The sequence below is a fragment of the Mercenaria mercenaria genome, chromosome 17 (genome assembly GCF_021730395.1).
Source record: "Mercenaria mercenaria strain notata chromosome 17, MADL_Memer_1, whole genome shotgun sequence".
Classification (NCBI taxonomy): Eukaryota; Metazoa; Mollusca; class Bivalvia; order Venerida; family Veneridae; genus Mercenaria; species Mercenaria mercenaria.
The window spans coordinates 11,480,904-11,497,703 of record NC_069377.1 but is presented as its reverse complement, the minus strand read 5'-3'; the positions used below and the strand labels follow the sequence as shown (position 1 = coordinate 11,497,703).

Sequence of the window (16,800 nt, the reverse complement as noted above, 5' to 3'; positions counted from 1 at the left end):
CTTGAGTAAAAACCAACGGGACCTTTGTCTGGCTCTCCCAAGGGTTATATACAGTATCTTTCGTTACTGGCGACCTTTGTGACATTTCTTTTCATCAATGAGAAATGAATTATGATACATTGCTATCAACATAGTTGCAATGTCAATTAGTAAGTGGAAATTTCGATGGTACTGGCTCTAATATTGTTGCTAAAATCTGGTTGTTACTCGGGAATACAGGAGAAAAATTTGATTGGGGAAAAGAATTATTGGTTTTGTTTGAGAGTGACCTAGACCGGGTATGATTAAAATGCAGGAATATTTAGCTGCTCTCGACAGGGGTGATGAAAATGAATAGAGGTAAGAAATGAATTTTTCTTCATTTCGTAAATGAGCTTTAAGATCAACTTCTTTGATGACGATAAGACCGATGTTGATAGGGATGCTATTTATAAGGAATAAATTAGGATTTCTAATTAAAATGTATTATTTTCATTTGTAAAATTATCAATCATATATTTAAATAATTAATGAATCATTTTTGTTTTGCTTTGTTTGTCTTATGTACGCATTTATTTTCATTTGGAGAGATATATCTAAATATTTTTTAACTTAATTTGATAGAAAAATTATCGTTTGTACTGTAATATGTTATTTGTATTTGAATATTTTATATTGTTTATTTTTTTATATAAAAATTTTAATGTTCTGCATCAAACTTCTTTACTTTAGCTTGAACATGCATTTGAAATATCTAAAGTAGTAACTTCTCCTTATACTGTTGGGTTGATTCAAAGTTTACCACAATTTGATGCAAGCCACATTATTCTAAAACAATGCGGAACTGCAATCTGGGTTCCATCAGAAAGCACTATAACCTAACCCTAAATAAATAAATAGAACTATGTTGTAATGTGTTTTAAGAGAATGTCGAACCTAAATAAAAGCGCTTCTACCATATGTAGATTTATCTTAATTTGCATAATATATTTTTTTCGTGTCCTTGTGGTTCACTTTAACACGATATAACCTGAAAATCAGAATAAATGTTGGAAAATCGATCTTTTAAATCCTTAAATTGAACAGCCAAAGTATACTCTCACGTTCAAGAGAAATTTATTTTTTTATGATGAAAATACAGATTTATATTTAAAATAACCAGTCAGTAATAACCAAGTCATATCTTTACAATTTTTATCTTTACCAATATAAAATAAAAATCTTGTTGTTTCAATTTATAATTTGTTGATGATGTTGTTGTTGTTTTAAACATTTTATTACCCGTTTTGAAAGACTTTCTTCGAACCGCACCGTTTTGTTTGTGTGTTGTTTATTTATTATTATTTTTATGACGTCAGATCGTCTGTGTAATCTCGCGGAAAACAATCCCTTCATACGGAACTAAACGTGTTCTTGTTTCTGTATAAAATACACTGTGATTGCAAATATTATGTCTTAAAACAGGCTTCTCAAGCATTACACCAGGCAAAAATGTATATCATTAAAAACAAGAAGTATCTTTAAAAAAGATACACGGTCTTTAAAAAAAGGTACGTGGCCGCATTAGTCAATGCACACTTTAAGCTACGAAACGTCCATGCATTCTGCACTTTTACATACAATCGGGTATCTATAAAGCAAATAAAAAGTAGTTTTTAAAGAAAAAAATATGTTTTTATGTAGAATATATTTTACAGAACAGATTTTACGTCATAATTATATCAATCATAATCTAGGAAACTTTGACAAAATGTAAGACTAAAAGGAGGGGCCGAAAATAATGGGAGGGGGAATGCTATTAATCAGTTGTTAAATGACCTTCACCCCAGATATAAACGATTTAAACAAGACGTAAAGATGAAATCAATACCGGCCTTCGACAGGAATGAAATGTGTACATAGCTTACCATACCCGAAAAAAAGAAAACAACAGTGAAACAATTTCCCAGTTTAATTGAGAAGTTTGAAATATTCGCACTATGTTTATCGAAAATTCGATTGTTTATTTGAATCGTGAACAGTCACTATCCACTATCCATATCGAAAAATCGATAGTTCATTGAATCGTTAACAAGTCCTTTTTTCCAAACCTACTCATTGTAGACAAATTCAACGTAATTTATGTATGTGTCTAACAGTGAGAAGTCCCTACACTACTTACATCCGTGTGCACATGTAAGCGAAAGATGGATCATTGCACATTCATGATGAATGTACCCATTTTACATGTGTAATCAAAACAACGCTTGACATACATTTTCATTCAACCCAATAAAAATATCTGTTGTCGTCTAAACAGGATACCTACTAGAGGACATTGTGCTAGAAACATCTATAGCGTTGACGAAAATTTAATAAAACGCGCAGTGTCTTTAAAATAAAACACATTGAGAAAAACGTGACTGCAGCACTAACGAAGATAAAACATCAATTCTTCAATAATATTATGCACAGTAACCATTTGACAAAATGTGCGTTTTAGGCGAGAAATTCTTGATATGTGGTAAAACTTTGGTTTGATTATGAAAAATAAAGCAAACAAAAAATAACAACAGTTTTCACTTAACAACGTGTTAATGACGCTAATGAACTTTGTTTTTGTCTTCGATTTTTGACTCAAAACGAATCTTCTACTATTTTGCTTGGCTGCATTCTTTGCTTCCAAATGTACTTCTTACAAATTATATTAATTTCATTTCAGAGTGAAAATATGTTTTTTTTGTGTGTATTACTTCGTTTGTGTCCCATTGAAAAGAACAAGAAACTAAAAGAATCTCCAGGCTTTTAATGCTGAAGTTGCATTTCCCATAATTTAACAATATTGTATTCTTTAAAACAGTCTGTGAATTAAATGACCAGCTTGATTTTATTGAGTCGGCTAAACGCTGAAAGCGTTTGACGAGTCCTTGCTATCACCCGATTTCTCATTCTCATAAAATGGCCTCACAACACAGCGAAGTGATGTAGTTCCATTAGATTGTCTCTAATTTCAAAGAGTTCATTGATTGGATGAAGTTCAGTTATGTCAATCCCATTTGCTATGACCAATATACGATGTACTCTATCAAATTTATGACGTGTAATTGTGCAATACTCGAATAAAGCCACGTATTTTCTTCCGCGGTAACTCATTAAGCATAAACACGCATAACCGGATTCTGCCGGATTTGGTAATACATTTGCGCATATGATTATAGTGACTAATTTATGCCCTTTGTCACAAAATAGCAAATATGATGTTCATAAATTCAAATTAAAACTGCATATTAACTTATTATCTTGCCTCCTACAAGTTTCTTGCATTTCCATTGGTCAATAGACGTCACGTGGAGACAGGATATATTCCATATCCTGCTAGTACATTTCAGATATGAATTTTGATTAAAAATAAATGGCTGCCGCTTTGTTAATTTACAAAATATTAGATTATAGCATGTAAGTAAAGGGTAGTACGCTGTCTCGAAAATCCACATCAGGCTCGAGCTTCGCTCTTGCCTGATATGGATTTCCTCGACAGCGTATATCCCGTATCCTGTCACCAACAAGCTGTGTAACTAATATTAGCCACATAATCCATTTGTTACCCTGTCCGTTTCAAAAAATAATCTTTAAAATCATTGCGCAAATAACAAATTTATTGCGCTGTGCATTTCATGTATTGCGCAGGCTTACTAAGCTTGCGTAACATCCAGCTAAAGACAAAATATAGTTTCAGAACATATGCTGATATTTTATTGAGTCGGGTAACTCTGAAAGCATTGGAATATCTCTTATAAAAGAGTTTATGAAATGATTTAAATAAGAGGTAATTTCACCGTAAACTTCAATGTCAGATACTGCCAATTGCTGCTTAACTGTCTCCGTATCATCACAATTTGTAAAACATATTGTTGAAACTGGAGATTTAGAAAAGTGTAATCGTATCCGGATATAATATTTTGGGTAAATATCGAGCTGTGTTATGAAATTTTAACATTCAAGTAATAGACATGATAGATATTATTGTAACAGAAATGATTCTAGAATTTATTTTTATAACACATACATAGAATCTATATCAGACTCATATTCTAGTCCTGAGGCATGATCTGAAAGTAAAAATATGATGTGACAGTCATTCATACTTTGGATATTGTAATACTAAAAAGAACCTAGGTAATATTTAGAAATTGAAACATGAATTTTTCAGTTAGAAATCGCACCAAAGGCTGTATCAAGGGTCTAAATATTCAAAAATTTCTTGTGGTGATACCCCAAACCCTACTTGCAGGAGAGTGTATCCTCCCACACCCTCCCCCCATATTGTCACTTTACAGTTTGATACATTTGCCCTTTTACCACCTGCCACAATGCCCATTTCAGAATCTGACTGCAATTCAAAGCGGGAAGGAACACCCCTCCCCACACCCACCCTGCTACCGACCACGTAAAAAATTAATGGCTCAAACATTTTTCAGCCCAGTCTGGGCCTGTCTGTCTACATGAATCAAAATGGATAATTGAAAGTGCATGGACCTGGGGGTTTACTGACATAGTTTTGAAGGGGTTAAAAGGTCTGAAATAGAATAAATGATGGTTTTAACTAAAACAGAACTGCATTTATTAATATCAGTTATCTTTTTCGAAATTGGTAGCTAGTCCGAGTAACTTCCGTTAGTTTCGAATGCGCAATTTTCCTGTCAGTGTAAACATTCATGACACTATATATTGACACTCGGCAATATTTACATATCCCTAAACGCAAGTAAGTTTACTTTAAATTCACATCACTTATAATATGATTGAACAATACCTAATGTATGACACGGTTATCGCCAGGCCCGTTACCTGTAAAATATCTGAACAGTTCTTTCGTCCATCCGTTACAAATTGTACGTGGCAATCCGCGCTGTAAAATTTCAATACAAATTGTCATATTCAAATTTTATCATGTGCGAATATACACCAGCCGATAATTGCCTGTTATGGTAATGCCGGAGGCAAATGTTTACTGGAAAAATATATATAGGCATGGGCAGTAATCTTAGTGTCAGCTGTCAAATTGTAGTTTGTACTTTCAACATTTTTATTTTTGCGAACCACTCTTCAATTTTAGAGAAATATATTGGGTTAAAATACTTGTATAATGTCAATCAAAGTTTTACTAGGCATCGATTGAATGTTCATTTCATCTGTTGTAACAAAATCTCTGTTTAGTTGGGGAAAAAAACAACCTAAAAACAAACTGAAACTGATAGACTATACTACCAGTACATCAATCATTAGCCGACTCTCAGGCCCTTCAGGCCTTTGATATTCAGAATGTATTTGCTGTTCCATATCATTACCGACTTACCAAAGAAATGCATATGTCTTACCGTTATATGTCCTGTTTGGTTTAACATTGTAGATAATCAGCACAGCAAGTATGGAAACGTTTTGCAGCGCTTTTGATATATCCTTTACAATTTTGTTGGTGAAAAGATATTTTATTCTTACAAAACCAAATCCTGAAATATTCTGTATGGAAATAGGTAGGATGAACACAAAATTACACTCCAATGGTACAGTTTTTATTTATGTATTTTTGTATATATGAAAAACACCTTTTGGGTCATCCCTCGTGTATTATAAGCAAATATTTACATTCATCGCATGTATTGTATCTAATTTCGTATCAATAATGTAGGGATAACGTATGTTTTTCGTGTCCGTTTTGGGGCCGTAATGCGTTTACGCTTTGCCACGGAACATGCATATATAAAATGGTGTTATAACAGCACGTGAGCGCGAGAATCTCTCTGTTAACACACGTTTTCTCTCTTGTTAAAACACCCCCGAAAAGTGACAAGAACAGAAGTTTTATGCTAGAATATTGGTGCAATAATATCAAGAGTGACCTTTTCCGCGAGATTGCACGCCCGGTCCTACGTCATTTGCAGAAAGTAAACAAAATGGTGTCGTTCGAAAAACAAACTTTTAAAATTGGCAACCAAATCATCACAAAAAACTTCACCTTGTAGCTGAAACTACTTTTTTTGCTGCCAGTAATGGTCAAAATTGAATAGACACGATTATGGATTTTTTGTCGGATTTTAGAATATCTAAATTAGATTCTAATATGACTTAAAATGCTCTAATCATTACAACAAGAGCCATTTCATATAAAAAGAATATTACATTTTGGACTTTCCACATTGAATTCATTAAACTCGTTGAATGAAATTGATAAAACTCGCATTTTATTATTTTTATCGATTTTAATAAATTCAGTATGAAAAGACACTCATGTAATACCCTGTATTTATGTTGACGTCACGCCGACGCGATATTAGAGCCATGTATGCATTGAGAACTAGTGCTTTCACATTTTCAAGATCAAATGTTTAACTTAAAACATGTTTGAAACGAAATGTCACATAGCAAAACTGGCTTGATTAATTCACACACACACACAGACACGCACATGCACGCACGCACGCACGTACGCGCGCGCGCACACACGCACACGCACACACACACTGAGTTGGCTATTCGCTGTGCAGAATAATTCGCCATCATTTGCGCCCTAATGGAACTATGCCGCAAGACGTGTTATCATTTCCGGTCCTGGCGAGTAAATACAAGGGAGCGCGACGACATACAATTTTGCGCTAAGAAAGAAAAAAACATTCGAATGTATCACATACCTTTTTCCAAAGGGCTGATTTATTATATTAAAAACTGCTATTATCCGAAAAGGAAAAGAGTGAAAGCGCATTGTATAAATAAGCTGGTACTGATCGGTATTCGGACAGACTACTAGTAGTACATATGACTAACAGTGATAAACTCTGCAAAGCATACATGCTATCAATACAAAACAAACTCTTTACTGATAAAAAGCGCATAGATGTACAGTTCAACGAAAGAATGAAACAAACAATCCAACAACAACAACAAATATTGAAGTGAGAACTGACTTTAGAATTGATACTATGTCACTGTCTCAATTTTCAGTCAAAAGGAGAGATCGCCGTGACGTAACGCATTAATACCTGTTTATCTGGTCGTTGGCAAAACAAATGTTTTACATCGTTTGTGTATGGGATCGGAATTTTTAATTTTTAATAACTTTTTTCGCTCATTTATGGATTTTCAAAATTCAAAAGGTTTTGAAATTCTTACGATTTTCATATTTTCTTATTTATTTTTATTTTTTAAAATGAATAACCATTTTAATTAACATATGATTTTAATAGCGGCTTAACGATGCTCCAGACTTTTAGGGAAAAAAAATCACTGTAAGTTAAGCGTTCATAATTAATCCATTCTATTTCGAAATAATTATTAAAAGTAATCAATAAATTGCTTGTTTTATATCCTTCCTATTGATCAAAAAATTATTGATATCATTTGTGTTTTAAGAAAGTTTAAGCCGTTAAAAAAACATCACAACATGGACGCTCGGCGTCTGCCCACCCGATCTTTGTCTTATCAGTTCTAAAAATAGAAAATACAACGGACACGATCTCTCCTATTTCTTTGTTTTATTACAATTTACTGTCAGATTTTGAAGTTTGTTTAATTTCTTGGCCGTAAATTTTTATTTTATTTTTTTATCATACATTGTAATGTTCTTGAAAATTAAGGCGAGCCAAATGTCAACTCAGTGAATCACAAACTCGAAAGCATTGACTTGTAACTATAGTTGAAAACAAATCACTTGGCTATAATAATACAGTATCATCATGGGATAAATTGTTTATTACAAAGCTCTTAGTAAATTACACATTTTGACACTTGAAAGCATGCAAGCGTTTGATTACAAAATGTCATAACAATTTGGTAATGATTTTTGCATGAGTTCAATATTCGTAATTACAAAAACCGGCTGGTTTATTGTATTAGCCTTGTCTCATAGGTGAAGTGCCGAGATAATTTAAATTAATAATCGCATGGGTCCGTAACACCAGTATTAGCATGTAAATGTGTTGACCCATTATGCAACGGCGTTTCTTCATTACATGTCCTTGATGCTTAATTTACTTTTTCGTGATTAACGTTGCGACGACGCGATTATAAAAAAAATTAGACGTTCATAGTATTTTTGGATTTCACGTCTTCATTGTTATTTGTTTAAGAAGTGTTTTCTTGCAAGAAATAATTATTTTGCAAGTAATGTAAGGGTAGAATTTCATTTACCTACCGACATCCTTCGTAACAGATGTAATATTCAATGTTTGAAATGAATCTTTACTTTCATGACTTGATCCTGCTTTGTTAGGGTCTATCCTTCCTAAGGATCTTTTTACAGATTTTATTGATAACATTTTAACGCAGAATTTTTCGCCTTGTTAGCTCACCTGTCACATAGTTACAAGGTGAGCTTTTGTGATCACCCTTCGTCCGACGTCCGTCGTCTGTGCGTGCGTCCGTCCGTCCGTGCGTGCATCAACAATTTCTTGTCTACACGATAGTGGTTTCATTTATGATTTTATTTTAACCAAACTTGTACACAACTTGTATCACCATTAGATCCCGGTTCTTTTCTTGAACCGGCCAGATCCCATCATTGGTTCCAGAGTTATGACCCCTGAAAGGGCCAAATTTAGCTATTTTGACCTTGTCTGCACAATAGCAGCTTTATTTATGATTTGATTTTTACCAAACTTGCACACAACTTGTATCACCATAAGATCCCGGTTCCTTTCTTGAACCGGCCAGATCCCATCATGGGTTCCAGAGTTATGACCCCTGAAAGGGCCAGATTTAGCTATTTTGACCTTGTCTGCACAATAGCAGCTTTATTTATGATTTGATTTTTACCAAACTTGCACACAACTTGTATCACCATAAGATCTTGGTTTCTTTCTTGAACCGGCCAGATTTCATTATGGGTTCCAGAGTTATGGCCCCTGAAAGGGCCAAAATAGCTATTTTGACCTTGTCTTCACAATAGCAGCTTTATTTATGATTTGATTTTTACCAAACTTGCACAAAACTTGTATCACCATAAGATCTTGATTCCTTTCTTAAACCGACCATATTCCTTTATGGGTTCCAGGGTTATGGCCCCTGAAAGGGCCAGAATTAGCTATTTTGACCTTGTCTGCACAATAGCAGCTTCATTTATGATTTGAATTTAATCAAACTTGCACAAAACTTGTGTCACCATAAGATCTCGGTTTCTTTTTTAAACCGGCCAGATCACTTAATTGGTTCCAGAGTTATGGCCCCTGAAAGGGCCAAAATTAGCTATTTTGACCTTGTCTGCACAATAGCAGCTTCATTTATGATTTGATTTTAACCAAACTTGCACACAACTTGTATTACCACAAGATCTGGGTTCCTTTCTTGAACTTGCCAGGTTCCATCATGGATTCCAGAGTTATGGCCCCTTAAAGGTCCAAAATTGGCTTTTTTGGCTTTTGCAGCCATATAGATACTTCATTTATGGTTTTATTTGAAACAAACTTCCAAAATATCTTCAACAACAATAAATCTTGGATTCCACGACAAATCAGATCCAATCGTAGGTTCCAGAGTTATTTTATATCTGATTACCTCCCCTGATTGTAATCAAAATGGATTTATATCAGTAAGTACTTATAGGACTTATTTGAAATTTCATTATTGTCATTAGTTGGACTGAGCCAATCAGGGTAGATAACTATGGACTGATTTTATGTCAAATTACCTCCCTTTATTTCAAATTAAAATGGGTATATCTCCGTAACTAATGGAGATACTGAAATTTCATTTATGTCAACAGATTTATTTGGCAGATCCTTCTTTTGTTCACTTACAATAATTTGTTTTTTAATTACTTCCCTTTTACGTTACTATAAATAGCTTATTTTTAGTAACTTTGTTATTATTAGCCGTAGGGAAAAACCGAGACCACTTTTCTGTGGTACAACATGGATGGTACCTCCAATTTTTAGGTGTATTTTGACATATCTGTACCTTGTAAGATTTTTTTTCTTTTTGGTTAAATTTCTTCTCTTTGTTGTTCCTGTCCTTTGTGGACTTAGATATTTTTTCTGAGGACCTTCTTGTCCTCAAGTGCAATGATAACAGGTGAGCGATATAGGGCCATCATGGCCCTCTTGTTTTAATTAAGTGGTCAGTTTGAATTTCCATTAACCGCACGTGTTTCCGTAGTAGGTAGATTGCTGAAACCGACAAAACCATCTCCAAGGTCCGTATGCTTTAAAATTAAGCGCTTGGACTTAAAAAAAAACTAAAAAAAAAAGTATTTCCTGAGAAGCCTTCAGCATTAGTCGTAGGAAATACTTTAATAGCGTTTTAACGTGTTTAAATCGTCCATATGTAGCAACGGCCGTTTAGCCATCACAACAAATAAGCCGTTGGAAAAGCAAATGACTCGTTGCTCTTTGTTGTCTGCCATGTTAATGGATATTGCAGTGAAATGTACCAGAGATAAGAAAGATACATGTACTTTCCGACTGCATTAGCAAGTGCCACTGAATTACGCAGTTACGTTTTTTTGGTGAACTTTACATAAATGTTACGCAATTGTTCTCTCTGGACAAAATTGATTCCATCATTGAACTTAATATGGCGTTCTGTAACCTACTGTGGGCGTATGTTGGGTGCATTATGATATTAAATATCTGGTTTTAATGGTTTCAGCCTCATTAAGTTTTAATAAGAAGGAAATAGTTAGAATATACACAAAGACAATGTAGGAGGGCACAAGGGAATGCCTCCCACAGAACTTATAATGTAAATGTTGCATTTGTTAAACGTGCCTGTAAAATAGAACTAAAGTGTTTAGTGTCAGAAAAACCTTGAAGAGCATAATTTGGATAAAGCTGTTATTCTTCATGCAAGTATGCATCATAAACACTCAAGCATCTCGGTCAAATCCTTTGAAAAATGGTACCTGTCATATGTGGGACAGAAGTCTATGAACTTTACCAACAAAATTTAAATAAAAAAAATAATCCTTTCAAATATAGCCAAATAACGTAAATGTTTTGTATTTAACACCCGCCCCACCCGAAAGGAATGAAGCGAAATGACCATCAAATAACCGACTTTTATCAAGGCATGAGATGTACGTTAATTCCTTTGGCCTAAATTTAACGAATATTCCATAATACTTGTTTCTGTACATGTTAAAACACGCTTACGCTTAAATGACGTCACGTTAACGTGCGATGACGTCAATGTTTTTGTTACGACCAGGAAATAGCGCTATTATATTTTTCTACTGTTTTAGATAAAGGACATATTAGAATTGATATAATATATAGAAACCCCGTGATTTAAGGTTATTAATACTCGAAAAGAGGTTATACGTCGACAGAATAATTCACTCGGGCTATGCTCTCGTGAAATTATTCCGCGGACGTATAACCTCTTTTCGTGTATTAATAGCCTTGAAACACGGTTTTTCTATACATTATTTCATAGTTAAAACACACACAAAAACATTCGCAGTACGCACTGAAATTGGAGCAACATGACGCGGTATAACGAATGTTTAAGACATGTTGTTGTGCGGCTTTTGCACTCACGTACCAAATTATTGATTTATTTCCAGGATAAATGTCATAAAAGTATGATACAAACGTTATGATGCATTATAACAAATGATACATCATCTGTTGGAAATTAGCTAATTAATTAAAGCAACTCAGTGCAGACAAATACTGTAAACAGCAATAACATATTCACTGATACACATGATCGATTTAGTTCCGAAGGGACAAGAATTATTGTCCAGGCGGAATATATAACCATAGCATGGTCTCTTTGTGGCGTCCGGCATATCTGTGTAGCTATCGTATCAAAGGAAAGTTATTTCCTATGATAACAAAAGCATGCGCATGAATTGCAGTATCAAGATTATTGGCAATATATAACGTACAATAATCGAGATGTTAGAGAAATGTCCTCAACTGGCCGTTGTAGATGGATTCCGTAATATTTTTCATAATTGTACAGAGTTGTTTTATTTTTCAAATTGTTTTACGGTACTTTTAATAGGGGAAACCCCTTTATCGTGAAGGAACACAATATAAATCTATACACAACAGGATCAGAAAATTGTGAAATAAAAGAAACATCCAAACTCGTAAAGTGAAAATGACAAAGCAGTGTTAATTGAGCCGTGTCATGAGAAAACCAACATAGTGGCTTTGCGACCAGCATGGATCCAAGTTGTTCGCTAACAGTTTCTCTAATTGCAATAGGCTTTGAAAGTCAACAGCATGGATCCTGACCAGACTGCGCGAATGCGCAGGCTGGTCTGGATCCATGCTGGTCGCAAAGCCACTATGTTGGTTTTCCCGTGGCACGGCTCAATTACATTTTGTAAGATTACCTAACGAACTTGTTATATGCATGTCAAAACCGACGACACTATAGCCTATGCGTACGGTCTTTCCAATTTTCGTATTGAACTGAAAAGCCTTCTTTTTTAATTTGCTCATACGACAGTTTTTATCGTAAAATACATCAGTTATTGCCTGACAACTCTTACCTCTACAAATTTGACAACATGAATATTACTCAAGCTGTTAGAGAACATTTTTTTTTATTATTATTTTTTTTACAAAGCCTTGTCAGTCGAATACGCTTAAAGAGTTAAATGTTCAAAATTTATAAAGTATTTCCATTGTTCAAGTTTTATCAATAAAAAATTAACAAGCAAGGTAACTCACTCTTACCCTAAATTCAATGATTATCGGCAAAGCATTCTACGTATAAAAAAAGTCCACGCTGAGCAAAGATGTACCATAATGACCAATTGAAAACTTAGTTTTAACATGGGTGAACAAATAAAATTATTTGCTTGTAAAATAAACGTACAAAATGAGCCAATACGAATAACAGCATACCTACTCAGTTAAAGCACTAAGAGATACGACAAAACAAGTTGCAAGATCAGCTATATATGAGACCACTATTGCTACTGTAGAATCATCTTTTTCTGTAACAAGGATTTTACTGGATTAATGTTTGAATAAAATACCATTCCATTCATATTATAATTTTTCTAAATACATGTTACTCTAAAATTGTCAATAGGAACTTTTTGAAATTTCAAAATTTCTTGATAGTTTTTAAATGGTCGTCAAAAGCGGTTTTAATTGGGCTTTTTCTATTGTAGATTCTTGTCATTTTTAAACATCATTTTTACAGTTGTTTCAGTGGTTGATTATTTTAAAACTTGCAATATTTTAGTAAGAAAAAAACATGAATATTATCTTGTAAACAGTATACACATTTTTCAACCTCTAGAGACTTTTAGAGAATGATGTCTGACTAATATTCGGATCTTGCAAAATTAAGCCAAAATTCACAAAAAAGAAATCAAACAGTATTTATACATATTGGAGTTTTATGGATAAACTCACCCCTAATAAATTGTTTCTATTTGCTTACTAAAGCTTGTTTTGAATTTCAGACATGTCACTCGTAAAATGTTTCTTGCTGGTTGTGTGTGTCGTGGTGCCAGTGGATGCAGCGGTATCATGCACAACACTTGACTTCGTTATAGGTATGTCGTGCAAACGTTTTCAAATAACACTAGTTAAAAGAAGCTAAACGCATAATAGCTGAGATTTAAATTAAAGTAATACTGTAAAGAGTTAATTTTTTTTAGCATTTTTTTTTTTGTTTTGAGGTGTAAGGCATATATAACGTCCCACAGACACATTTATAGGTCATTTGGTGACTTTCCATGTGCCGCACCGAACATTATTTAATCACAGGCAGGCACCTGGGTAGAACCACCAACCTTCCGTAAGCCAGCTGAAGGACTTCCTCACATAAAGAATTCTGCTCTTCAAGTTAGTCTGGAACGAACATCGATGAGAGCAAGTGATTTGAAGTCTGTAGCCTTAACCACTTGGCCATGGGAGACCCGTCTATAGTAAGAGAATACATATGATTTACCTGGTTATTATAACTATTAGATATTTTACAGCAACATGCCTCTTGATTTGTGTTATAATTTTGTTGGAGTTGAAAAACGCATATCCGTAAGTGAAGAGTTGATTTATTGCACGTGTATGGTAAAAGAAATTAAAGAAGCATGTAAACGACAGTATTTACTTGTAGCAGTGAGCATAATGTCTAACTTTATAGCGGACACATGACATGGTAATCATTTGATGTTCTTTAGCATAAATACAGTAGCTCTCATCGCCTTAATTAGTGAGTATGAGTTGCAGATTGATTTGTATGTGACATTTAATATGATAGTCTGCTGCATGGCAAATCATATAATAACAATGCGGGGTTCATCCATTTTGTTCACAGTGGTATACAATTGTATTTTCCACTATGATTAATTGTTTTGTTGTTGAAATCCATTACAGAAATTTCCTGTTTTGTATCTCAGCATGATCTTGTGTTAGAAAAGCACAGAAAATGCGATTTGGACACCCATTGAGCTTAAACTCTGATTTAATAGCATGAAAGGCAAAATAAAATACGTTATCTCCCTTAAAAATACACAGTACTTTATCTTTCAGATATGAATTGAAATGTTCAATTTGACAGCTTGCAATTTAATGGCTCGTGACAATAAACGTGAATGAAATAAAATGATCTACTTACACTCTAGATATCTCTGTAAACTTAAAATAATTGACTAGCAGTCGGAAGCAGGTGCAACAGTTCTGATATGGTAGCGGTAAGATGCATACATTACGGCATTTGTTGTTCACTATGCTGTATTAAATAAATTAAATTGTACGAATCATATGAAGCAGCTTGAGCCATTGCCAAACTCAACTGAGCCAATTTAAGAGAATCGGTGGCAATATGAATGCAAATCGGGACAAACACGGGAAACACAGTGCAAGTGCTGAATTCTGATCTTTTGATTTGTTAAATTGAGGGGTGGTGTGTGTGTTTGTGTGTGTGGGGGGTGGGGGGGTGGGGGGCAGAGTCGAATAATAAAATTTTCGTTAATCAAGTTATTTCCTATGGGCCATATTCATCGTTTGGCAGTGGTATTGACCTACACGACCACCCTTGGACAAATATTGATATTGAACCATGTAATTAATAAAATTATTATATATGCTGTAACTGCACACATCATTTTGTTTACTGATTATATTTAATAATCCCCACCTAACATTAACAAAATTAGTGAAAATTACACTTTGCATGTTGTTGCTGGGACAAAAAATAAAGAAGAGAAAATGCAACAAAAAAGCTACGGTTATCTGCAGACTGGTGATGTATAGTTATTATGTACATGTACAGGTAGTATTAACCCTTAGCCCACTGGTGGCAAGTGTTTCTGCCTTTGCGACCAGTGCAGACCAAGATCAGCCTGCACATCCGTGCAGTCTAATCATGGTCTGCACTGTTCGCTATTCAGTCAGTCAATTTTCAGTGAATACCCCTTCAGATGATAAATGGTATTGCCAAAATTGAATAATGGACCTGTCCATTTTAAAAATTTAGCGTGCTAAAGGTTAAAGTTGTATTTGACGAAGCTGTGCTTTCATAATAATGGTGTCTCTAAAAAGAAACCAAGAAAAAAAGCAAGACTTCATTCAATTAATATGATGTAACTTCCACATATAGGGTGCCATATATGTTGGCCAAACGTTCAGAAAGTTCTCTATGACAGTAAGCTTGTCATAAATGTAGAAGTTATCTTTGAAAGTTGCAGTAGCATTCATGCTGGTACAACACTCATTAAGTTCTCTATGACAGTTAGAGTGTCATAGATGTTAGTAAAATGCATAACAATTTCTCTATGACACGTATATGTCATAGATATAGGTAAAACGCTCAGAGAGTTGTTTGTGACTTTTACCATGTCAAAGATATTAGTAAAAGGGCAGTTAAATTGTCATGAATATGTATCATGCATCAAGAAAGTTCCTGATAACATTTATAGTGCCAAAGATGTTAGTAAAACACATAGAAAATTCTCTATGACAGTTACATTGACATAGACTTAGGTGAAACGCTTCTATGAAAGTTACAGTGTCATAAATGTTGTTTACGCCTAGAATGTTCCCGATTACTATCTAGTTATTTCTCATAGATGCTGGAAAACACTCTACTTTAAGGTATTCTAGTAACTGGAAGACAATATTTTAATTTTAAATTTCAGGAATTTTGAGTCCAAAGGCGGGAGAATCCCCTTTACAGAAAGACTTTGATGACTTCAGTACAGTGACAAATGAAGAAGTGAACAAATGCTTCAATACCCCAAACAGCGTTAGTTTGAATGTTGATGATGTTCTAAATATACCAAAGTCAGGTTGGACTAAAATTAAAAAAGGCATTGACGATGGTAAGTCTTCTTGGACAAACAACTACCAAATACTGATTTTCGAATAGTTTTTCATGACTCGTTGCGAATAGGTTAATTTTGAAATAGTTTATTATGATCAACTGCGAATAGGTTAATACTGAAGTAACATAACTCAACCCATAGCGAACAGGTTGATTTAGAAATGATTTATCATAATTACTCATGCGGATGGGTAAATATTGAAATAATTTAGCATGGGTTAATTTTGAAATAATTTACCATGGGTTGATTTCGAATTAATTTGTCATGTATCTGTGCGAATATGTTAATTTTGACTTAATTTATCATGACTAATTGCGAATAGGTTAATTTTAAAATAACTTATCATGACTCAATGCGAATACTAGGTAAATAAAATCTCTATCTTGTTTGAATTTCTAAACTATGCGATTTTGAACATCTGACCTCTTGGTAACATCCGCTAAACAATAACTCTCAGCAGTAATGGGGTACACTCGACATCTTGTTTTATAGTATTAGTATATGTTATGAAGTCTTTAGAAATGTAGCGAAACAAAGTTTTGATTCACTTTAAC

General features: G+C 34.0%; 1 protein-coding gene across 1 annotated transcript in view; it reads left to right on the top strand.

The window, feature by feature from the left end:
- The first annotated feature begins 195 nt into the window (after positions 1-195).
- Positions 196-16,800, top strand: part of LOC123536400 (glutamate receptor ionotropic, kainate 2-like) — a 28,995-nt gene continuing 12,390 nt past the window's right edge. Inside the window, exons 1-3 of the mRNA XM_045319566.2 lie at positions 196-339; positions 13,382-13,474; positions 16,061-16,243. Coding sequence (XP_045175501.2) covers positions 324-339; positions 13,382-13,474; positions 16,061-16,243 — 292 coding nt within the window. The 5' untranslated portion in view covers positions 196-323. The remainder of the gene's footprint in view (positions 340-13,381; positions 13,475-16,060; positions 16,244-16,800) is intronic.